At 32.4% G+C, this 25,215-nt stretch overlaps 2 protein-coding genes across 3 annotated transcripts in view; one reads left to right on the top strand and one right to left on the bottom strand.

The window, feature by feature from the left end:
• Herc4 (HECT and RLD domain containing E3 ubiquitin ligase 4) overlaps positions 1 to 25,215 on the bottom strand; it is a 148,488-nt gene that overhangs the window by 49,805 nt on the left and 73,468 nt on the right. The gene's annotated exons all lie outside the window — the stretch shown is intronic.
• Positions 11,345 to 25,214, top strand: LOC136981052 (cytochrome P450 3A8-like). Of its 2 annotated transcripts, none has more exons than XM_067277327.1 (2): positions 11,345 to 11,566; positions 23,600 to 25,214. In XM_067277327.1, the coding sequence occupies exons 1-2, from the start codon at positions 11,436 to 11,438 to the stop codon at positions 25,116 to 25,118; spliced, it is 1,650 nt and encodes a 549-aa protein (XP_067133428.1). In that variant the 5' UTR covers positions 11,345 to 11,435; the 3' UTR covers positions 25,119 to 25,214. The 2 variants fall into 2 exon arrangements, with proteins under 2 accessions (XP_067133428.1, XP_067133429.1); XM_067277328.1 differs by lacking the exon at positions 11,345 to 11,566 and adding an exon at positions 18,981 to 19,054.

The following is a 25,215-nucleotide window of genomic DNA, read 5'->3' as shown; positions in this document are numbered from 1 at the left end:
ATGTAGGTAAAATAAAAACGATTCATAAATTTTAAGAAGCTTAAGAAGATTATTTTAATTAAAACATAATCTTCTTGGGTTTTTCGCGCGGGAATTATAAATCGGGCAATAAATGACTTAGCATTTAAATAATTTTTTTCGCATGTCTAGGGAGGGGCAACTGCCCCTCTGCCCCCCTCTGGCGACGCCCTTGCTAACACCACATAACCAAACTTTACCCTATATTACATATCGCAGAATGCTTCAAAACAAACGTAAAAATAATGAGTTCAAACATTTATTTTTTATGCTATTCTTAGATTTTCATAATAAATTTATTAATTTGACATTCAGAATATAAAATACATTTAAAAATTATTAACAATGTTCAAATTTATTCGTCTCAAAAAATAATTCAAGAAGTTTTTAAATTAACGTGTAATTAGCAAAAAGAAGCAGGAATTCAGAATAGAAGTGAGCAACGGATTGTTCTAACGGTTAAAAAAAATCCAGCAACAAGATGCTTAACTTTCCCAGCAACGTTTAAAACTGCGCGTAGCGCCATCTGTTATAATATTTTATTTAAAATATTTTTATATTTTTAATTATTATAAAATGCCAAAAAGCTTAATTTGAGGGTAGCGGTGGGTTTTATAAAAAAAAAAAAAAAAAAAAATTGTAAATGCTAATAACGAGTCACCATAAAATCCTCAAGCACAGCTCTACTCGAGATATGACAAATGTTCCCCCTTTAACCATAAAAATATAATAGCATCAATCCGTTAATAAACAATCCTTCCTTCGAAATTTCAGAAATTTTCGACAAAAAGCACAGGAATTTTAGTTAAGCTTCAAAGTGCGCCTACTTTAAAGCTTACCACACACACACACACACACAAACAAACAAACAAACAAACAAACAACATCCATATATACAGAAAAATACCCGAATTTATTGCACTTCTCGACGTTTCAGGGTCTCGAGTCCAAAAATGTAAAAATCTTGGGGTCATTTTTTCACCGATTGCCATACTTTCTCTCTGTTATATATAACAGAGCCGGGAAAGTAAAAACTGATTGTCTACATGAAGCGTGAGCGCCCTACATGTTTGTTTCCGTAGACTTAGCATTGTACGTTTGGTACTCCGTCACGCCAGAAGAATTAAACCTTTCTCAAATCTCTCTTCAATGAAATCCTCTACAAGGTAACCATCTTTAATTCAATATCTGAACCATGTGTAACACACTCTCAGCCGTTCTCTCAAACGAAGCTGGACAGTATTTGAGACTTACCAAATAAATATATAGAATATAGATTTCAGAATTAAACAGTAATAACAGTTGTTAGTGAATATATAAAAAATGCTTGTTATTAAATTTTTATATAAATACTTCAAAGCCAGGATTATATGGCAAGAAATATGTAGCTGAAATCACTTTTATGAAACATTTCATTTTAATTTATGCCAAATAAACGAATAAATTATAACAGTATTCAGACAATTTTGAAGTTTAAGATGTTTGAAAATCATAATTTTGATTTAATTTTTATTTAAAAATAATTTATAATATATTTAAAATTCTATTGATGTGTGTGTTGTTCTTTATATTTAGTTTTTCGTGAAATTTATTCACTTTTTACCATTATTAGGGGCATTATTTTAGTTATGTTAGTGTTATTATAAAGTTTAATACATTAATTAAAGGAAATGACATAGAAATTAATCAATTTAAAATAATATAGTGAAAGAAGTTCTTATTAAACCAAACATTTAAATAGTTATATTTCAGAACCAAACAAAAATCTGAGCTGAAATTGTTAAGAATATATTGTACACTTAAAGATCGTCAAATTGTATTGTGTATATGAATATCTCATAAGAAACTCTCTACACATTTCATATATTTACAGTATATTTTTAAATGAACTGTCACAAACAAAACCTTTTTTGCCAGTATTGAACTAAACAAAATATATTGAACTGAACAAAAATTCTATTGAACTAAACAAAACTTCTCTTGAACTAAACAAAACAAAGTATTGAACTAAACAAAACTTGTATTGAACTAAACAAAACTTCTCTTGAACTAAACAAAACATATTGAACTAAACAAAACAAAGTATTGAACTAAACAAAACATATTGAACTAAACAAAAATTCTATTGAACTAAACAAAACAAAGTATTGAACTAAACAAAACTTGAACTAAACAAAAGTTTTGTTCAGTTCAAGTTTTGGTAAAAAAGGTTTTGTTTGTGACAGTTCATTTCTCACTCCAGTATTTCTGATTAGAAGATCGTTATTATATATTTTTAATTATAAAGAAGAAAAATCCACAAATATTTATCGTATTAAATTTAAAATTTTGAAAATGATTTTATTGTAAAATAAAATTTAAAAAACAATGAATTAATTAAGGACAAAATTTCATACATATTGATACGGTTATTTACGGAAGAATAAATATAAATCAACATTGTAGTCAGACGAATCAAGTTATATCATGCGCTCAGCACCTTACAAAGATGACTATCAAATCTTACAATGCGTCATAATTTTAAAAGTTAATTTGGTGCATAAACATATATTTTCTAAGAAATTAAAAATAAATTTAAAAAATATTTTCCATAAATAGTAATTTTTTAATTATTTTATTCAAAGTTTTAATTTTAAAAAATGTACTCGACAATTTGAATGCATTGTATGACTATTATCAGACTTGTCAATCAGATAATTGTAATTATACGTTAAATAACGTCATTATTAACATTAAGGAAAGTATCCACTACTTAATTAACGTAATAATTTACCTCAAATTAAATGTACTTTACTATAACTGAGAATATAATCTTCATAACTATCTCAGTCGTGATATAATAACTAAACAATCTATATATTGTCTAACAAAGATATTTATAGTTTGACAAGCGATAAAAATCATAAGAGGAAACTGTGATGGACGTAAATTTTACTTGATCTTGCTAGTTGTTTTTAATGGTTCGACCCAGTTCTGATTTATGCAATGGGCGTTGACGTGTTCAGAAATATGACAAGTTCTGTGAACCATCGTTGCTTTGATGTGCAGTCAATAGTCTGTAACCGTTATGGGTTACTAAATTAACATTATTGAATTGGATAAAAATATATAAAAACAATACATAAATACCTTAATTCTTCCGTGCTTTATGTTATTTTAAAAATTCGAATAGTGTATAATGTTTTGTTCATAAAAATATTTACACAAAATTTCTTTTATGTTAATTTTTTCGTAAACAAACCACGATATGCTTCCTATTTCAATGTAAAAAAGTATAAATATACTATTTTTAATAATTTAGTGATACTTTTAAGTGAAAATGTTGCTGATTTTTGAGTAATTAAAGTTTAAAAACTTTAAATAAAATATTTAATTGGATCACATCATTGTCATTTATAACATTGTACCATTATATTATTTTTTTAATGATAAAAATAGAAAATTTTATAAAAGTAACTTGTAAAACAATAAAATTATCGTTAAATAATTAGATCGAATTGAAAATATAACAAGGGAATTTTGATAGTAGTTTAATTTATTTTCCTTAGAAACGTTTTAAAGTTTAAAGGTCCTATATAAAAATTATAAAATTTTTCACTTTACTTTCTTGATTATTCGTTTTGTATAAATGATTATTTATACTATTTTAATCTATAATTACATTTTATCTATTACAGTACATTCGACCCCAATTAGTTCAGTCTATAGAATATCGACACTACTACAGTTGAACATTTTAAAGAATTGGATTTAAAAATTAACCCTAGGAAACATTTATGTATTTTGTATAAATGTCGTTTTGTCGTTTGAAAATGCTTTAATTCTAAATACAGTATTTATATTTAATTAATAATTATGTACTACATAAATACAGGTAAACTAACTTTTACTTTTGGTAAAGAAAACTTTTATCACATTCATCCATGAATAAGTATAACAATAAATTTATCATTTTTCTTTTAACAATTCTTTTATTAACTCTGTGATTACATTAAATAATTAATATGATTACATCTGTATACGTGACGTTCAGAATAAATTTGTTATGCCTGATTAATGTGAATATAAATTATGTAATAACAATGACTTTTATTGCTGTCATTGCATAGAATATGACGATTTGTAGTTTTAATAATGTATAAAAGCTTTAAATCATAATGATTTAGGCCTAAATGAAATGCTAATTGTCAGAATATTAGCGAGGTTGAGGCCGAAGTTTTAAACGCGAAAACGTGTACGTCGGACGTTCAGCGCCGCCTTCCTGTAAGCCTAGAAGTTGGACAATGGCGTTTGGAATGTCGAGCACGATTTCACTGACTTTGCAAACGCCATTGTCAAACTTCTAGGCTTACAGGAAGGCGGCGCTGAACGTCCGACGTACACGTTTTCGCGTTTAAAACTTCGGCCTCAACCTCGTTATTAATTACAGGCGTGTAACTACAGTCTCTCCCCAACTTCTGCAAGAATTAAGTTCCACAGAATTTTACGCAAATCGAAATTAACATAAATAGGAATTTCCTTAAATTCTTATGCAGCACTTGCAACAATCGATACTAAATTTGATTGAATAACAAAAGGAAATGTTCCATAGACACGTGTATAGAATTATTTATTCAATTTTATTTATCGTAAGTATAGAACCATAAGTGGAAAAGTAAGTTTGCAACTGGCCAGTAAAATTTTATTAAAAGTTGAATTTACTCAAATTAAGGAATGGCTATGAGAGAATAATTTGTTAACAAATTTGTTAAATGCATAAACTTAATTAGCTTTCTATTAAAATATCTCATTATTCTGAAATATATTCAGAATGCAGTTTATAATAAACATGACACTAACAATTTTCGTTATTATTATTAAAACCATAAAATATTCAAAGTATCAATTTATTACTAAAAATTAATTGGGCTACGTCTATCGAAAAATTTCGTCTATTTAAGTACAAGACCTAACTCGACACTTACAGTACAGTACAGTGCGTGATACAAATATAAATTCTCTTGCGTCTGGCAACGTGGTCAAAGGATTTAGAAGTTAATAGTGTGAATGAAATTAGAAGAGAGGACTACAGTAGCCTGTATTCTCCGGAAAATCCTACAGAGTAACTAAGAAAATTCGATGTATATCAGTCAAAGTTCAGAGGTGTATAGAGAGCAGACACATACAGACATTCTATTATATCTCCGTACAAAACGTCACAATTTTTAAGTGTAAACACCGTCATTCTATATATTTTTATTCAAGCAAGTAATCTTGTTGTCATATTTATTCACGGATTTTAGAATATTGAAATTTTCAATATTGTTTCGTGCCTTCCGCCCGGTTTTCTTTAATGAGAACTGATTGTACGAGTTACAGGTTTTCTACTCATACATGTTATCCTATGGGAATTTTGTGATTCGTGCTACTCATTTGACTACTACTGGTATCGCTGTTGTTGGCTATTGTTCTAAATGAATACGAAAGACTGTCGCTGTTTTTTGTTTTTACGGATGAAATTAAAAGTTACTACATAAAAAGAATTCAATCTTTAAAGATCTCTTAGGCAAACTTAAGCAAATCAAAATATTAGATTTTATGGAAAAAAGTAGAGTAAAATCAAGATGTTGCTGATACTTCAGATTAAGGTCAACAGGAAAGCTCAGAAGATGACGATATCTTGAGGAAAAGAAAAACGTCCTCGTTTAATGGATTTTAGCAATGTAGAAAATACTAATATTAACTTGTAATATTTTTGATTGCAATTGTTAGTTACTTATTGATTGCTTTAACAAATATATTTCTCTTAATTAACTTTTGAAAGTTAACTTTTGGAAATTAATCCTATGTTTTCTTTCGTTTAGCACGGATTCGTCCTAACTACCGTGTTATACGGGAGATTATCTGTACTATTTATAAATCGCAAGAGGTCCGAAAGTAACAAACAATAACGGTAACCTTTTTAACAATCAAACAGCACAAAAAGTCAATTATATCAACCCTCCAAAAAATTAATTATGTAATAAATGATGACAAGGAAACAGAATATTTATATTTATTAAAATAAGTGATTAAAAACAAATAGTTACAATTATTATCCTCGTCTCTTTTTTCAGTCTCCTTGTCGTCACCCCTTACATTATCAATTGGTTGATAAAAAATTTACTGAAGTATAAAATGCATAATACTTAAACGGTACAACATGGTCGAATTATAATTTTAAGAATTAATAAATATTAGGAATATATAGATTAAAATGAAGTCAATTTAAAAAAAAAATATCTTATCTTTAACATAAAAGTAATAGGTTAGCTATAGAACATTTTATAAATCCGTTCTTTTTGACCTGTTTTAATCGAGACGTAGTTTAAATAATGACTAAAAACAAATTTTTACATAAAAATTGAACTTGTTTTCTTCATAATTCTTATAATTTTGAAGAAAGTATGATTTATAATCGAATAAATTATTCGATACAGCATTCTGATATGCTTTATCTTGTTGAATTAAATTACAGTAAAAGGTTCTGGTGAATGATTTATTAATTTAATAAGATATTACAGTCAAATAATAAACATTTATAACTATTAATTTACAAATAAATAAATGTTTAATAAAAAAAAAAACCTCTTAAAAGAGTTAAATTGAATATTTTATACCTCGGAAACTATATCAAATATTTAATCTATAATAAAGAAACAAACAAAATTGACGTTTTACTTAATCATATAAAAATTCTGATTGCCTTTTGCTTGGGAAAATGCAACGAAATGATAAATATATGCATTTTTTCATTACACCGAAAATTAAAGGTGCTTTAACTCAATTTTTATCTCAAAATTGTATACAGCATGCAATTTTCAATGTAATTGGAGGGATATTATCTATTCAAAGTCGATGAATTCTAGAGCTATGTATACATAATAATTGTACACGAAATATATTAAATTATCATTCTAACACAATTTTTTTTTTATTCTGGATGCAAAATAAATTCCGAAGACGTTGCTGTTTTCGGAGGAAATTCTAGGTTCTCTGTTAAATAGTATACATTGTAATACTGTGTATATTGTCTCCACTTAAAGTAAGAGTAAAGGCTGGTTCATACTATAAGTATTCATCCAGAAAAGAATTGCTAAAGTAACGGGTTTGTGTATCGTGCTGGATTATGTAACTATAAAGTGTGTTGCTTGGTAAAGCGATTTTAATACGGCTGGGTATGCAAACCAATGATATAATTCATTTCAAATGAAACGGGCTCGTCATTAGTTGTTTATTTATCTGTATTGAAACTTCTTTATCAGGCAATGTTCTCACAGAGTCTATTGGAAGAATATTGCAGTTTGACAGCCAGTAAGATAGATGATATTTGTCAAACGTCAATACAGCGATCAATGAAGCTATACTTTGCACATACGCGACTAATCCAACAACGAATCAGAAACTACGTTGTGTAAACGTTTCGAAAATTTTGATGGTATAAGACAGTGTTAAACGGTTGAAAACTAAATATAATGTATAAATATTGTAATAAAATATTGTACAGTACTGTACATGTCAACATTTGGAAAGTTAACTTACTAAAACCAATTTATTTTAATAATGAATGCACACAGAACTTGTAAATACGATAATTTTAAAAATCTAAGTTGCGATATGTATACACCAGCACAAGGTTTAACGTTAGATGTCATAGGACATTGCGCTTTGGCCATGAATACTAACTGTCAAGACGACGACGACGATCCTTTTCTAGTTTCTGTTCGTGACTGTTTTAAATATTCTAATAACGTAGCCGTTCTTATGGTGATATTATTCCCACCTTTAAAACTCATATTGGAATTTATAAACAATTATTTAACTTCCGGAAGAATGATTTCTCTGACTGTAAAGAACGTTAAGAAAGCCATTAACTATCGTAGGAAGCATACAGAAAAGAAATCGATCGATCTTCTACAACTCATGATCGATTCGTGCCACAACAAACGATCGTCATTTAACAAGTATTTAACCGATAACACAATACAAGTGTACATACTTTTACAAGGTGACATTAAAAGCAATTACTTACTAAATTTGTGTATGAAGCTTAATTACAATAACAAAAAATTGTATATATGATTTTCAGCCAATAATTTAGTTTGTTTTTATAAAAATACAATCAAATATTTCCGGTTTTCCTTTTTTTCCTAAAAGTTTCTAATTTCTGTATAATCTGTTTTAGCAATTTTCTAGTTTTAATTAAAAAATTGTACTCTTTACGTTTAAAGATAATTGCCGTTTTTCACTTTATGTTGATCGATCAAATTTTGACCTCCCCGGTGTTTTCGCATTTCTCAACATTTTGGACTCCAGGAGCCCACAATTGTAAAATTCCCCTTACAGAATTCTGTACGTGTGTGCGCGCGCTCCGGTGTCTATTTTGCATTAAATATCAGAACCGCATGGAGCTAAAATTTCGAAACTTGGCAGGATTATTTCCATATATGGGACATTAACGATATTAAATTTTGGCGATTAAAGGTCAAGGATTTGGGAAGATAAAAAGGGTCATAAATCATATCTCGAGAAAAGTCGAACTTAATAAAAGTTTTACCCGTTAGTGGCATTTATATCATCTTTAAAAACCCCACTTACCCCCAAATTAAGACTTCGCCTTTTTATAATAATTAATAATATAAAAATTATTCTTTAATAAAACCTCGTAACAGATGGCGCCACAAATAAATTTTTTAATATATATATATATTATAATTACTAGAAAGGAACCCTTCGAAATCAACGTTTTTCATTCAATTAAAATACATTTAAAATTTGACTTTCTACAAGAAATTTATCAGTACAGCAAGCGCCTACTTGACCTTCGCCCAATTGTCGTGTGCCCTGAATTACAGTATAAAAGTACAGCAGAGAGTCGTTAATTGGAACGCCGGTAATCGGAACGATTTTCAGTCGGACTGTGTCATGCTGAATCGAACGTTTTTGATACTAGATTTACTTCTAAAGTATAATTTTCATGTTTTTATATTCTTCAATATATTTATTTTGTTTGTACAAAATAAAGAAATAATTTTTAACGATACGATAGCCTCGATTATTATTATAAAAATTTTCGTTAGGCTTAAAATCGACAAAAATTCAACGCGAAGCGACACGCAACGGAGAAAAATTCAACACGAAGCGACACGCAATGGAGAAAAATTTGAACATCGGACAGGTTAATGTATTTTTTCGTACATAATGGGTAATCGGAACAAATGACTAAACGGAACAACCCCAGTCCCCAATTGATTCCGATTTTCGACTCTCTACTGTAGTGTTTATTTATGGGTTTACTTCAGACAATGCGGAACCTCAATTGACCCGGACTGTATTTAAATATAAACAATTTTCAATATTTTTATTTGAAAAGCGTTTAGAGAGTTCATTGATATTCTATTTACAAACAAAAACATATTTAAGTGGATGGACATTATCGAAATTACAAAATAATAATAATTTACGTGTTTTGGTATTGCACAAATAAGCAAAAATAATTGTTTCTCTTTCTTTTTAAATTTGCTGTAATTTAAACAGATCTGTCATGCATATATCATGGTTCAAATATGAGCTTTCTGTATGTCTGTTATGTTAAATCGACTTCGATTCTTATGTCATCATACACTACCTCTAATGAGAACGCCTTGTATTAACTAGTTAAGTAATGCTGCATCAGCATGTAGTCAGAACGAAGCTGCTCGCACCTTTATTTTCTAGATTATGAGGAAAAAAGAAACAAAGAATCATTCGTTCTCAACAATATATTTGATTTCTATTGGATCATTTAAAGGTACAAATATAAGGTAAGAATAAGCCATTAATTAATTGCTATGCCAACGTTTCACGAAATTCTGTCTATCATTACGGGCCTCGGACTTACAGATTGACTCGTAGCGATTTTTATTGTAACTCTTTAAAAATACTGAGTCAGTTATTTTTTCACTCAATGTAACATAGGTAAGACCGATAGCTGTCTCTTTTTTCCCTATATCTATTTTGATTTTTGGAAGAGTTAATCCCTGTGATTTATGTATAGTCATCGAGTATGCTAAGGTAAGGGGAAACTGTCTACGAGATCGCATATACTGCCATCGTTCGAGGAGCGTATTATGGGGATTATTGGAAACAGCTTACCATAGATGAATTCCAGTAAAATAAACAGAGGAAGAGCTGGAGGGCAAGCAATAGGAGCATATATAATGTAGCGTATAGTTCCTAGTGAACCATTGACGAGACCTCCTTGCACCCGTAAGTTGACTCTCAGCATGATTCTGGCATTAACTGAGAGATACAAATACTTGGAAAGACCAAGAGCTGAGTCATCTTTGGACGAAGGCTGGGCAATATCTGGAGTGTTTTCAGATGCTATATAAGCAGGAGGGCATCCAGTTGACTGCAAGTAGTCTTCATTGCTTTGTTTAACTTGCTCGTTTGGATATAGCTCTACTGCCGTTTGGAACTGACCAAGTTCATCTCTGGATAAAGAGGCTCGATTTCTTGTCGTCAGAATGTTCAGATCTGTATCAGAGAAATCACCGAACCTAGATGTTGTAAGACATCTGTGAAAGAACTATCTGTGCTATTTTGTCTATGAGAATTACTAAGTTCAATGAACTTATCAAAAGAATCAAATGCAAATGTAATGTAATGTCCCAACAAGGTCCCTACCTTGTTAGGACATTACATTGTAAAAAACACTCGAGTAGAGAGGAGTATCTTTAACAGGAGGAAGCTGACGAAAATCACCAAACAAAGATAAAGAATCCACCAAACGGCTCATCTTCCTCGGGGTTTATCTCCTTCAATCTTCTCTCGATCATGTAAAGCATTCTTGCACCAATCATTGACATTTCATCGATGATGATGAATTTGAGAGACTTCATCTCAATCTGGAATTTCTATGCAACTTCTTCATTTAGAGATCGAAATTTCGTACTAACGATAGGAAGACGAAGGAGAGAATGGATCGTAAAGCCATCAATATTGATCACTGCTGCTCCATGTTATAGAATAATAAGTTAAAAAAGTCTTCTTTTTTAACTTATTATTCTATAAAGATTCTTTATATTTGTTGTGTATCTAGTTAGTAATAACATTTCTTTTTCAAAATTACTGTTTTAATGCTTGTCATATTTTCCGACCACTAGATGACGCTTCTACACGTGCGTGCAGGAAGCGATTAACACGACTTCGTGCATTCCTTGTCAACAAAATAACTCTAGAATGAGTTGTCCGATCTTGATGAAATTTTCTACGACGACTCACCATCACTCAAGGACGAACTGATTAAAATTTCAACTCTCAAAAATGATCCATACTGAAGAAAAACCCCTATCTCCAGTTCTACAAAAACAGATCATTTTTGAAAGTTGAAATTTTAATCAGTTCGTCCTTGAGTGATGGTGAGTCGTCGTAGAAAATTTCATCAAGATCGGACAACTCATTCTAGAGTTATTTTGTTGACAAGGAATGCACGAAGTCAAGTATTAGTCGTCACTATGTTCCGACAATTAAAACGTTTGAAACTAAGGTAAGTGATTTATATTGGTTGTCAGTCTTTAAGCATTCGCAGACGACTGAATTAAAAATTCGAGGTAATTCTTAATTCAGATATAGTCACTGAACATTATGTGTGGACAGTTGGATGGTCTGCGGCTATGGTGACAACAGAGTGCTGTGGGGGGTCCGGGATTGAATCCGAATAAGTCGAAATACCCCAGGAATTTTTTGAGGGTACCAGATCCCCGAACACGTAGGGCTCTGGTCACCCCATTTTGCGTCTGGCCAAACTCACTGCTCACCAGTGGCCAAGTGGTTCCATTCGCCTGAGCACTGGTAGTTCGGTTGTGGGTTCGTGCCTTACTAGAGTTTTCTGAGTTTTCTTCACGTCTTTAATCACTAAATAGGGACTAATTACCCTTAAAAGACCTCCTGGAATATGTATATATAAATATATTAGTATTAATTAACAAAAAAAATTTTAACTGTTCATAATGATATTATTTTTATAAATATCCACATGCGAGGATGTATGTGTGTGCTTGTGTGAGTATGATAATTGGGCTGCAAAAAAAAAAAAAAAAAAACTGTAGACCTATAAATTCCCAGTGTCGTCCGTTGTTCGTCTGTCTGTCATTTCTTAATCTCAAGAATGGAGTGAGATAAATGAAAGTCAAGAACAGACATGGAAACCTTAAGAGAAGGAGATACCAATATTAGCTATATAAGAACTTCCGGTGCAAATTGGTTATTCTAATTCAAAAATTTTTCCCTGAAAGGTACAGTACATAGTGACCGGCACGACTCTATTGACAAAGGAAAAGTGTGGTGTACAGAGGCAAGTCACTACTAATTTGAGGTGGAGAGAATATATTTTAAATTAAATAAATTAAAAATATGATTAAAAATTGCAGCTCGGCATTGTGACGATGTCACAATAAAAAATTGCTCGTTTACATATACATGCGGATAGGAGCGCCTTAATCTTTTTCGGTTAAGGATGTCAGATATATATTTATTTTACAGATAATAAGAGATTACGCCCCACATATTCCAAGACACCACGAAAGTTATGTAGGGAATTTAGTGATTTCAAATATCAATTACTGGAGTCATCTTGTAATAATAAGATTAGTACAAAATTTGATGCAATAATTGCAATAATAATTAAAATGGGCCTTAGGTTGCGTTTATGCAGACGAGAGAAATGCAGGAAGAGAGGGAAAACCAAGCAAAATCAAAGATGCTCGGGAAAAGTCCGATGAATTTTACGATGTAGTAAAGTTAAAGAACAGTAAACGAAACAACTCTATTAACATTTTCTTCCTTTTATTTATGCTATCTCTTTTTGATCTATCTATCGTAAAGAAAGTGGCCCAGGAATGTGCAAAAAATACAGATACGTGATTCCATAATTCAATCGTACATGATGCCAGCACGTGGAAATGTGGCTGAGGGATATAGCGCTATCTATGGACACATTGTAAAACTCATCGGACTTTTCCGCTTTTCATGAACGCAATACAGGAATAACGATTATTCCTGTAGGCGTGTGACTTTGGTTCGCTTGGTTTTCCCCTGCCCTCCTGTTTTTCTCTTCTTTTGCAATTTTTGTGTCTGCATAAACACGGCCTTAGAGCCTTAGGACTAGATTAATCCATGGCCGGGCAGCAAAAAATTTTTTTACTCCTCTTACCCTATCTTTACGTGACCCGAGTACGCGGGGTTTATAACAGGGCACAACGAACAAGATTAAAGGTTCGTTTCCTTTTTAGTAAGAATTAAGGCTCGAAAACCAACTGACAACTTTATTCGAAGGAAAAACAAAGAAGATAGAAATTACTTTTGTATCATTTTGTTATGTACAGTATTTATAAGTGAACAAAGTGGTTCACTTTCCGTTTATCCCGTTTACTCACTTCCCGTTGATCAAATTCGCAAATGCGATCTCAAGTTAAACCTTAGAGGTACAGCAACTGGGCCACGGTCATCTGGACAATAGTCAAGTGGACGGTTCACAATGGGCGACTCACAATTGGCAATAGTCAAGTGGGAGATTCACAAGTACGACATCAAGTGGAGATTCACAAGTACGACATCAAGTGGAAGATTCACAATGTACGATAGTCAAGTGGGCGAGGTTTAACTGGGCGACAGAAACTTAAAAATTTTTGCACGCTTAGCAAGCATACGATTTGGCGGATGTTATTTATTGATTTTTTTGTAAAAATTGGTAAAATATATATGAATATAAATGTGGTTAAGACTTATGAGATAAGAGTTACAAGTTACGAACCATGAGTTACTAGTTATTTCCAACTTAGGAAAAGAAAACGTTTTGGGATAACGTACTGTAGCATCGTTAATTGTATGTCAGAAGCGGCATACAATTAACGATGCTACAGTACTGTACGTTAATTTCACATCAAAGAAAAGCAGTTCTTCGAAAACAAATTCTTTCGAAGAACTTTTATACTTTTTTGTTTTAATATACAGAATATTATATTTAATGTATAACGTAATGCATTTATTTAGTTGTCGTCTTTGTTTTTATGTATAATTGTTAATTTTGGAGGTAGATATAGATTGTCCTTGTTTTTCTATTTACTTGCAAAAATAAATAAATAAATAAAAGTATGTAACATGTAGAAATATGTTTGTAAATTACAAAATCGTTTTTTTAACTCGTTTCTTTAAAGTTATTTAAATTAACTGGGTAGATTAATAGAAAAGAATGGCAAAATACAAAATTTCTTCTTATTTTCTTTATATGTAAATAAAGAAAACAAGAAGAAATTTTGTATTTTGATTACTATTGATCTCTTATTTTGTTGCCCAGTTATCTGTGGCCTAGTTGACAGCCCGGCCCTTCTGCAATAGCCCCTATATCGCAGTACATATCCTTATTATGGTATATTTTTATACGTTTTGTATTAACTTGTTCTGTTTGTCCGTCAGATAAAGTAACTCAATTTTTACCCACGTCTCAATTTCCGATCCAGTTGAAACTTTGCATACGTGTATATTCCCAATGCTAATACTGTACACCTTTACACACTTTGCAAACAATTTTAGCAATTAGCAAAAATTTAAAATTTGTAAATAAATTCCAATAAAAGACATCATTGTCTCCCAGATGCCCCAGGCTTTTATTTCTGATCTCATAATACCAAGAATACTGTGAAAGCTAAAAAAAAAACATTATTTTTTACCTTTTAGTGAATTCGTGTAAATAAAAAGTCTCTTTAAATTTCTTAAAAGTTTTTATTGTAAAATAATATTAGTCCTCATTTTACATCTTCCTGTGTCGCGTGTTTCTCCTTTCCCACGTTGCAACTTGGCAAACAGGTTAAAGTTGCTGTTCATTACGAAATTTCTGTTGAAACTTGATAGAGGAAACTCGTATTGACAATCATATTGTTGTTGTAGTTTGGCATTGTATGGAGAAGCAAGGACGACGCTAGCCAATGGGTAAGGGCAGGGCCGGATTATCGAATAGACAAATTAGACAAATGTCTAGGGCCCGTAATTCGGAGGGGCCCGGCTTCAGGGCAGAAGTTTTCTGTTTTAAAACGAGTTAAAAATTATTTAGGAAATTCGATAGGACAGAAAAGGCTGTATTTAACAATCTTACTAAGCTCCGCTCGACCAGCCATTACCTAAAAAAAAGGTCAACAGCCACGCGTGCGTCAGAAGTAATGTGCGCCACGAGATCTCTCGCACCATCTAGAAATCTTGCTAGTGCCGCCTCTCGTGGTAGTACTGATGTATGGTTATGATTTATTTTCTAAATCTAAACTTATACGTCGCGACATCGCATATTCGATATAGCGTTCAAGTTGCTCGAGTGCGAAGATATTACAATTCAATAGCGTTTTATAAAAGAGTTAAAAAGGGTGACACTACGGTGTGACTTGGGGTGACATCACGATATCCGCACCGGGTGTCACCCATGCTAGCTACGCTAATGTCACATTATATAAGATTTGTTTAGAAGCAACTTATTTAAATGGGGCCCCAATTAAAATTTTGTCTAGGGCCTGCTAGAGGCTTAATCCGGCGCTGGGTAAGGGGGGCAAGATGATGTAAATTGATAGAGGATATGAATTGTATGTAGGTAAAATAGAAACGATTCATGAAGTTTTAATCATTTACTATGTACCGGAAAAGAAATATCTCAAATAAAACATTTTCTTTAACTTACAAGAAGCCTAAGAAGATTATTTTAATTAAAACTTAGCATTTAAATAACTTTTTCGAATTTCTAGGGGAGGGCAACTGCCCTTCTGCCCCTCCCCCTGGCGACGCCCTTGTGGAGAAGGTAATACTATACAATGTAAATGAGTTTTTAAAATCTGATAATCATTTATATGTGATATATAAATTTTCCCTTACATATTTAAAGAGAATTATGGGCACCTCATCAGTGTTCTTGTGCAACATTGTCGGATAAACTTGAATGTACAATGAAAATAACCATGTTGAATAATTTTGTTAAAATATAATGATAAAGACAATGCTAGTCTAATTGAAAAAAAATTTGTTTTATCGACAGTTTCTTTAATAATTAATTTATGGAATGTTATACTCGTTTCTCAAATGTAATTTGTTGTTTTCTACGTTATTTTGCAGATGTTATGCAAATATAATTCTGCATCTAAAACTTAAATTCAAATTATGCTTTGTTGATTAAAACAATTCTAGTAAAGTTCAAATAAATTTAATAACTATTTTAAAATATTTAATTGAAGTTAGATGCAACATAGAACGAAAAAATAGCATTTAACGTCACTAACATAACTTCCTGGCCTTATCACTTCACTTCATGACAGGTAAGAGTTCGTTCCTCATTATTAACGTGTAATAAAATAAAACTAACGAATTACAATATATGCTTTGTTAATTAATCGTTTCAACACACAATAATTGACGTTGTTCCGAAGCATTCTCTTTTCCTAAGTCGGACACCACACGTTTCAAAGTAGAATCCCCACTTTCTTGAACATTAATTTGAATTCGACTAATTAGGTCAATTTTTTATGTTTAGAGTGAAAATAATGAGACGATAAAAAAAGAAAAACGAAGAACCTAGAATGGCTTCATATCCATGCAATGGATCCGAGTCCATTGCACGGATCTGGAGAGCTATGAAATAGTTAAGTCCCCTAACTTAGTCAGTAGTACCCATATGTAATATATATATAATATAGGCTTTCGCTTTTATCGCGTCAACCTACGTTAATTTTTTATATACTTGGATTGTAGCTAACAGACCTAATAATGGCTGGAAAAGAAAAAAATACCAGGCATAATTTGTCTCTCTAGCCCCAAAAATTTATTTCTGGCTAAAGGACTGGCTGGATCAATGGCTAAAGCCATTGAATCTATGAGAGAGAAGATGAAATTAGGGTCATTGAGAGCTTGTATGGAATCAAGAGTAGAGTGGGTCCCTTTAACTTCTTAGTCGGCCCCCGTCCCTCACCACTCGCCCGCCCCATTGTGGTCTGGTCGAACTCATAATGAATTTGCTAAACGAGGCCCTCTTAGTGCTCACAGGGTGGAAAGAGTTAAAAAATAAAATAAAAAATACCTTTTACAAAACTTTTATAATCGCTTCTAGTGAAGGAAATAATTGAACAACTAATTAAAGAATGTTTTTTCATTAAAGTTATAGAGATTAAACGAGTTGGGGATCAGGCTTTGCTGTACTTCCTCTACTAGTATTATGTGATGGCTTCAAAACCATCGATGGATTCGTGCAATCATCGGCGGTTGATTAATGATTACGTTTGGCCATAGAGAGGCTTCCATAAATTATGTAACGCTAAGAGTATAGGTGGATCCTATACCCGTGTTACGGAGAATTAGGTGGAATGGAATAGCGTTACTTGACTCTATACCTAAACTCCGCAACTAGTGTGCCGTGGCACAATGCCTACCTGAGTGCACATGGTGGGCATTACTATCATAATATAAAAGATGTGTGTATGTGTGTGTGTGTGTGTGTGTGTGTGTGTGTGTGTGTGTGTACGAATTCTTTATAACTCCTGCAAGTTTTGTCCAATCTAGATGAAATTTTGGTTATATTTATTTTATGTTCTGATGAGAAGTATGGGCTACTTATTTTGAGGAAATATTAGCTATAGAATAAATGTTTTAGCGATTTTGAATCGATGATCGCACTTACGTTGCAGTGACGTTAGTGACGCGTGACGTTAATCAGGAAATTTCCTTTAAATTGTATTTTTAAATATTTTGGCAAATTTTAAACATACTTCACTAAATTTAAAATTTAAACTTTAAAAAAGATAGCCTCACCATAACAAAGTTTTTAAAAATATTTCCATAGTGACCACGTGACGTTCTATTATCCAATCGGAAGTAACGATCTAACGAACCCATTAGTGTTATCGTTCATCTAACTAAAGTATCTGTACATACAATTTATCTTTGTTTTATCAAAATGGTATTAAGAAATTTTGGTATTGGTAAAATGGTATTAAGAAAAGGCTTTGTCATAGACAAGTTGCTCATCTGTTTATTTACACAAAAAGTGACTTCAAAGTTTGTATCATTCCAAGAGATGATAAATTCATTGCAGACATGATTGAAACACTAATTATGTTTTTCCATGAGCATATTAAGCCAGCTCTTTTTTAAAAATGTTTTATAAACATTAAGTTTATAAAATAATTGAGCTAATTGTTATTTTACAATTTGAGTTTATGTAAAATTTTTCTAGATGGTGTATAGTGTGAATTTTTTTAAATAATAAAAAGAGATTTTGTTTTAAAGATTAAAATTCTTTTATTAGCTTACAAATATTTATTCAACTATAGTACAAATTTTAAAACCACTATATTACTTTGAATTGAAGTTCCACAATGAAGACCTTACTGTGTATGATAGTATACATTCTTAATCTTAGAATTTATAAACAGACCAAAAATTTAAAAATACTATAGATGGAAAACTTAAATTAGGCTAGGGTCTAGAATGGAAAAAAAAAATTATATGCTGTATTATTAGAGAGCTAGACTAACTGTGAAACAAATTAAGAATCTCTGCCAACAATGCATGGTCTAAAATTGCATAAAATAAAACATATAAATATAATTTCACTGCCAAGTTTGGTTACAGTCGGATGCATCAAAATTTTATATGTACAGTACGAGCCATTTCTATAATACGTTCAATATGTATTCTTTTACTAGATATTTTTCTGTCTCTAGATGACAAACAGCTGCTCAGCTGCGCTTTTCCTCGCATAAAAGTGGGTATATTTACAACATCTTTAGTAATTAGTTATTCCTGAATGTTAAAATCTCTATCAGCCATTACCCAGTCTTAAAATAATTATTGGATTTTCGTTTAAAGAATTAAAAAATCGTACTTTACAACCGACGACGTATCGCTTAGTCTGTTTACCTCATAGATACTAGCGCCGCGAGCGAAGTAGATTTCACTTTTTTCCCCTAGTCTTTTTCTACGATTTGTTGTTCTGACTATTCTCCAGTTGGTAACGTACTTTGTTATTTGTTACCTTTATTTTTATTTTTAAATAATAATTTTTTAACTATTTTTTCGAAATAACAGTTGAAAAATAACAGGTTACGTAACAAACCATCACTGACAGAGTCGCCTCTTGTTTCTGATATTAAACGCGGACATGATTAATACGTCATCCCACATTCAAGGGCAATCAGTTAATTGCGCGTCAGTGATGGCCTTGGGGTCCATTCGTACGTGCGTGGTGGCGGAAGAAGCGAAAAGGCACCGTTTTCATTTTATCAAGCATTTTATTCTTTATATTTTATATTGCGTGTATAAACATAACACGTTTTAAATTATATATTCGATCTTTAGTACAAAAAATATGCATTTGTGGAGAGATGTGTCGCATTTAAAATATTGTTAAATTAAGTAAACAGCCAGTAAATTTGACGCTAGGGAATTTGAGGGATGTGATATATTGCTACGAAAAGCGGAATGACAAGATACACAACCGTTGTCTCACCGTTTCCATAAAAGGGAATTTTACTTCTTTCGAAGGAAAATTTCTTTGGAAGAGTACGTTTAAAGGATATCATCAATAATTTTGTAAAGCTTATAAAGATACTAGTATAGTTTAGTTTATAAGTAGCATATAAATTTGTTGTGATAAATGCAGGGTGTGACAATGGAGTAAAGTGAAAAAGCAACTGCTCGGTTAGAACACAGAGTTTAATCTAACAAGTAAGCTGTATATACTACACATACCAAAACGAGGGGAGATAAGGTATAAAGTACAAGAACGCAGTTGTATAAACAAAAGTCTATACATCCCCTGGAATGTCCCTAGGAGAGTGTCATGATACTCTCACCAACAACATATAATAACGCGATGTAATTAAATTTATATGTTATCACTTATATGTTATAATTCAGATCAGAGGCGGTTAACCATTAGGCTGAGCTGAGTAGACTTAAATCTAGGGAGGAAACTAGCAGCAAAAACAAGAATATAAACTAAACTATTTCTAACATAAAGCCATTTTATTCTATTAACAAAAATCAGGGAGCAAGGTCAAGGCCTTTCTAACAGCTCAGCACGGATGGAAGATAATCCTATGCTGATAACATTCAAAACTAAACTAAGGAATTAAATTTCGTAAGTAAAATTGCAACACAAAATTATTTTTAAAAACAAACGTTTTCTTATTGATACTGTATATGTTAGGGGCCGTCCATAAATTACGTAAGGGCAATTTCGGCCATTCTAGACTCCCACCCACCCCTGTGTAAGAAACCGTAATATTTTCTTTGATCCCTCCTCCCCTTCCCTATCTTACGTAATATTAAGGCATGATTTTATAGAAAGATTTTAACAAAAAAAATTTTTTTATGAAACCCTAAAAACCTTTGATAATTATATATTTTTGGACCTATTAGTTAATTAATATGTACTATTATTTATTAAAGACTATGTGAACAAATTTCAAATATAAAAATTTAATGATTTCGAATTCGAATTTATTTTAAGAACTTAATTTTTTATTTATTAACAATCTTTTTATTATTATCATCAATAATCAACGTCATAATATTCATTTTTATATTAAATTTAATTTTCACAAAAGGACGCAAAAAAACTTTGACAGGCAATATAATGGTGCGATACAACTAATGCTTTACGCAGTCTCTGGCTGGGGTCATGTAACTAGTAAAAATTCAGTAGCAAGTTAATTACTCCCTTCAAAGACAGTTTGCCACAGTGGCGTGCCGTGACATTTGATGATAGGGAAGCTGTGTTTCTGTGAGAAGCCGACTTTCAGGGGCAATCAGTTAACTGCGCGTCAGTGATGGCCTAGGGTCCATTCGTACGTGCGTGGTGGCGGAAGAGACGTATCAGACAAAAACCGACAAAAAACAAACATAAAATAAACATATACTATGTATACAAAATAGTTTCCTTTAGGACAATCAGCCGTTCGGACGTCCTGGGCGTCGATGTGGTTCTTCGATGGTCGATCGAAGGTGGCCCCGGGACAGTGGCGTTGACAAGTCTGTAGGGCACGGGGAGACTTCCTCTGTTGGCGTCGGGGACTTCCTCTGTTGTCTAAGTCCGAAGTGGCACGGGTTACAGGTTGGCACAATAGACGAGAAACCGTTTTTTTTTTTTTTTTTTTTGCACGTTGACACACGGCATTTTGATTATTCGGAACGTTAACCGAGTGCCAGGTGTCCTCGATTGTCGGGGATTATATCAATCTCCGTTCTTTGTTTAGTCCATTTTGATTGGTCATTCTCCCTCAATCCCGCTTCCCGAGTGGTTGGTCCCCCGTTACTAAACGTAACGACACTTACCTGGAGCGGGAGAAAAGTCAAAATCGAAAACGAATTCGATCTTCCACCGATCATAGGACGACTTCCTTCCGCGATTTATGGTTTCTGCCTGGCAGTTTGATATAAGCAATGGGTGTTTGACTACAAACGACTTTTACTTATGTTTTTTTAAACTAATAAATTTTTTGGTACAATCGAAACCGTGTTGTTATTTATATTTGGTATACTGGCACAATGAAGTGGCGCTTAATCAACACTGGGCGAGTTTTCCATCTTTATTCAGTTGGTACGCTATTTTACATGTGCGTTTCGGGCCTTCGTACCAAAAATAATAAATTTTTCTCTTAATTAACCGTTTTTTCGCGTCTTTCGTGACGGGTCGTCCCGAAAGACAGGTCTGACCCAGACCTGTCCAGTACATGACATTTCCATAAAAGTTTTAAACAAATACTGGAAATGACAAAAATAAACAATTTATGTATTTTAGTTGTAAAATACAAATAATACATACATAATACAAATTGATACGATACAAACAATGATAGAAAAACTTGTTTTTTTTTAATAATTTTTTATAAACTAATTCTATTCGGCGATTTTTTCCGCAAAGTCATTAATTACTTTATCATAAAAGTCGTTGGTCGTCGACTCCATCAACATATTTGAAAGCTTTTTTTCTATGGAAAGCAACGCTAGCGACGACAATTTTTCCTCCGACCGAATGAGTGTTCCTGGGCAATGTATGAATTCGCTCCGTGATCGAAAAACTGCGCTCAGCAGACCCACTGGTAGATGGTACCGTAAAAATTAATATTAAATCATATAATTCTTTTAGTATATCTTTCTTCGGATCGTAATTAATTATAATATGTTTTATGTTTAAAAGTTACTTGTCAATGTAGTCCGGACACGAATATAAATATTGCGATTCACTACGTGATTTAGATAAATGAAAAAATTTCCCATAAAGTTTACTTAATTTAAAGAATTAATATACGCTTGGAAAAATTGTTTTTCATAATATTAAAATTATTAACATCTAAAAGTGATAAAACTTCTAAAGATTTTGTCCGAAAATCTGTCAATATAATTATAATTAAATATAACTTTGCAAAAAACGTACATAAAAATAACATTGAATACTCTTTACTTTTTAAATCTTAAACAATTTACGTAGTCAGCTCCCTTCCAGTGGCTAAGGCAGTGTTTTTCAACCTTTTTCACTGAGTGGCACCCGATTGAAAATATAAAAACTCGTGGCACCCTTGACCGGCGGCGATCTAGAATCTGAATAAAAGGAGGCTAATGGAGGGCAGATGAATTTTTTGCAAAAACGAATATTATGCACAACGCTGGGGTGGGGTCCGGGGAGGGGACTCCCTCTCCGGGGAAAAAAATTTTAAAAATTGACAGTTTGAAGTAGCATTTTGATGCAAAATAGTGTTTCTACGTGTTTAAAATCAAAATTTAAGTCTATTGAATTTTGTCGAAATACTGACAATGAGTTATCTTGAACTACTCTTAAGTAAATTTCCAAGAAAATGCCTAAAGGTCCTAAACTTTGCGACACCCCAATCGTGGCTCCGTGGCACCCCGGTTGAGAAACACTGGGCTAAGGGATAGAATCAGTGGAAGCGTTATACGATATTTTGGTGTGTAGCTTCCACCAGCTAAACCGGGTGAGGTTGGTGCTCTGTAAAGCGCATGCGCAAATGCCTATAATCTGGCTGCTTTACACCATTCAGGTGAAGAAACACCAAATAATTATAAATGTGATTATTGTTGTAAGTAAATCTTTAAGTGAAATTATGAGTGCAATGCCTAACCACTGAGCCGTAATACCCAACATGGTCGGGGCATTCTCGTTCGATGGATAGCATTGGAAATTAATAAAAAATTTTTTTTAAATAACTTGTATGTAAAGTAAATAAAACAATTGTAAGGAACACTTTAAACTCTTTTTTGTTTATGAGTAAGGCTGTTACGAATTGGCGATTGCCAACGTTCGTCTAATGATAAAACCAGTCCAGTTATAAAGTCGAGGTACTTACCACCTGAATTATGAAATTTTTAGGAATTAGATGTAATATTTCTTAATTACTAAACGGTGAAAATGAGATTTAAAATTCGTTAACAACAACACAAAATGTACTTCGAATTATGTTTTATTATTTGCATTATTAGTTAGACAACATATCCTTTATATTTTCTCAAACATAACTATTTTTTCTCTTTTTAGAATTTACCAAAACATGGACTTCTTAACAACGAATTGTTCAGCGTTGATTATAGTCTTCTTTATAACTTGGATGATTATCTGGTTAGCAAGGAGAAAAAGCAAGCAGACTCTCTTCACAAAATATGGAATCCCAGGACCTAAACCTCACATCTTATCCGGCAATTTGTTCGAATTCAAGGGAGAAGGCAATCCTAACGAAGTCTTCACGACGTGGCTCAAAAAGTATGGTAAAATAGTAGGATTTTACATAGGTGACGACCCCCAAATGCTCATTAATGACTTCAACATCATAAAACATTTATTCGTTAAAGAATCGCGCATTTTTATCAATCGACCCAAAATGGTCCTCGATGCTTGGCCTCTGAACGAGACTTTGTTGGATTTAAGGAATGAAACTTGGAAAAGAGTCAGATCGGTCTTAACACCTACGTTCAGTGCCATAAAAATTAAACAAATGACCGAAATCATGAACAGTAAAGTAGATAAACTGGTAAAATTGATAGGTAAATCCAGCGATGACCATCGAGCCTTCGATATGTACACGCGCGTACAAGGTTTAACGTTAGATGTCATAGGACATTGCGCTTTGGCCATGAATACTAACTGTCAAGACGACGACGACGATCCTTTTCTAGTTTCTGTTCGTGAATTTTTTAAATATTCTAATAACGTAGCCGTTCTTATGGTGATATTATTCCCACCTTTAAAACTCATATTGGAATTTATAAACAATTATTTAACTTCCGGAAGAATGACCTCGCTGACTGTAAAGAACGTTAAGAAAGTCATTAATTATCGTAGGAAGCATACAGAAAAGAAATCGATCGATCTTCTACAACTCATGATCGATTCGTGCGACAACAAACGATCTCCATCCAACAAATATTTAACCGATAACGAAATGATAGCTAACGCTTACATGTTTCTTTTAGCAGGATATGAAACTACAGCTGCGAGTTTAGCTTTAATATTCTATCTTCTGGCCACGCATCAGGATATTCAGGACCGTCTTTACGAAGCAGTAGCTCATCTAAAAGATAAACCACACCCTTCCTACGATGACATACAGGATATACAATATTTGGATCAGGTTTTTAACGAATGTTTACGTTATTATCCACCCGTAACCGGATTCATAGCTAGGCAATGCAGTGCAGAATGTAAAATGGATGAACTGATCATCCCAAAAGGAGTCACCGTGATAGCTCCTATTTGGGAAATTCAACACGATCCTCGTTACTGGAAAAATCCTTGGAAATTTGACCCCGATAGATTTGCTCCAGAGGACAAACAGGATTTTAATCCTTCGACATTTTTCCCATTTGGTCTAGGTCCTAGAATATGTATAGGTATGCGATTCGCTCAGATTGAAGTCAAATTAGCAATGGCCAGAGTTATACTTAACTATAAACTGCTTACTTGTGAAGAGACTGAAATTCCTCTACAACTAATCTGTCCTACTGTAATCATAAACCCTAAAAATGGCATCATCTTAAAGGCTGAAAGACGTAAACCTTAATAAACTTACTGTTTGAGTGAAAGGGCAATAAAAATTTAGTACATATATTATTATTATTGTAATTTTCTGCTAATTAAATCTATAAATTTTTACTGAT

Source organism: Centruroides vittatus, unplaced genomic scaffold, assembly GCF_030686945.1.
Source record: "Centruroides vittatus isolate TY-2023 unplaced genomic scaffold, ASM3068694v2 contig_742, whole genome shotgun sequence".
Lineage (NCBI taxonomy): Eukaryota > Metazoa > Arthropoda > Arachnida > Scorpiones > Buthidae > Centruroides > Centruroides vittatus.
The sequence above is the reverse complement of the archived record's forward strand: the minus strand, read 5'-3'. Positions and strand labels throughout refer to the sequence as shown.

Bases quoted from the DNA above. Each gene is read 5' to 3' on its own strand.
- LOC136981052 (XM_067277327.1), top strand. From the start codon at position 11,436: ATGGTGAGTCGTCGTAGAAAATTTCATCAAGATCGGACAACTCATTCT. The intron at 11,567-23,599 runs GTAAGTGATTTA...TTCTCTTTTTAG, and splicing joins TTAAAACGTTTGAAACTAAG to AATTTACCAAAACATGGACT.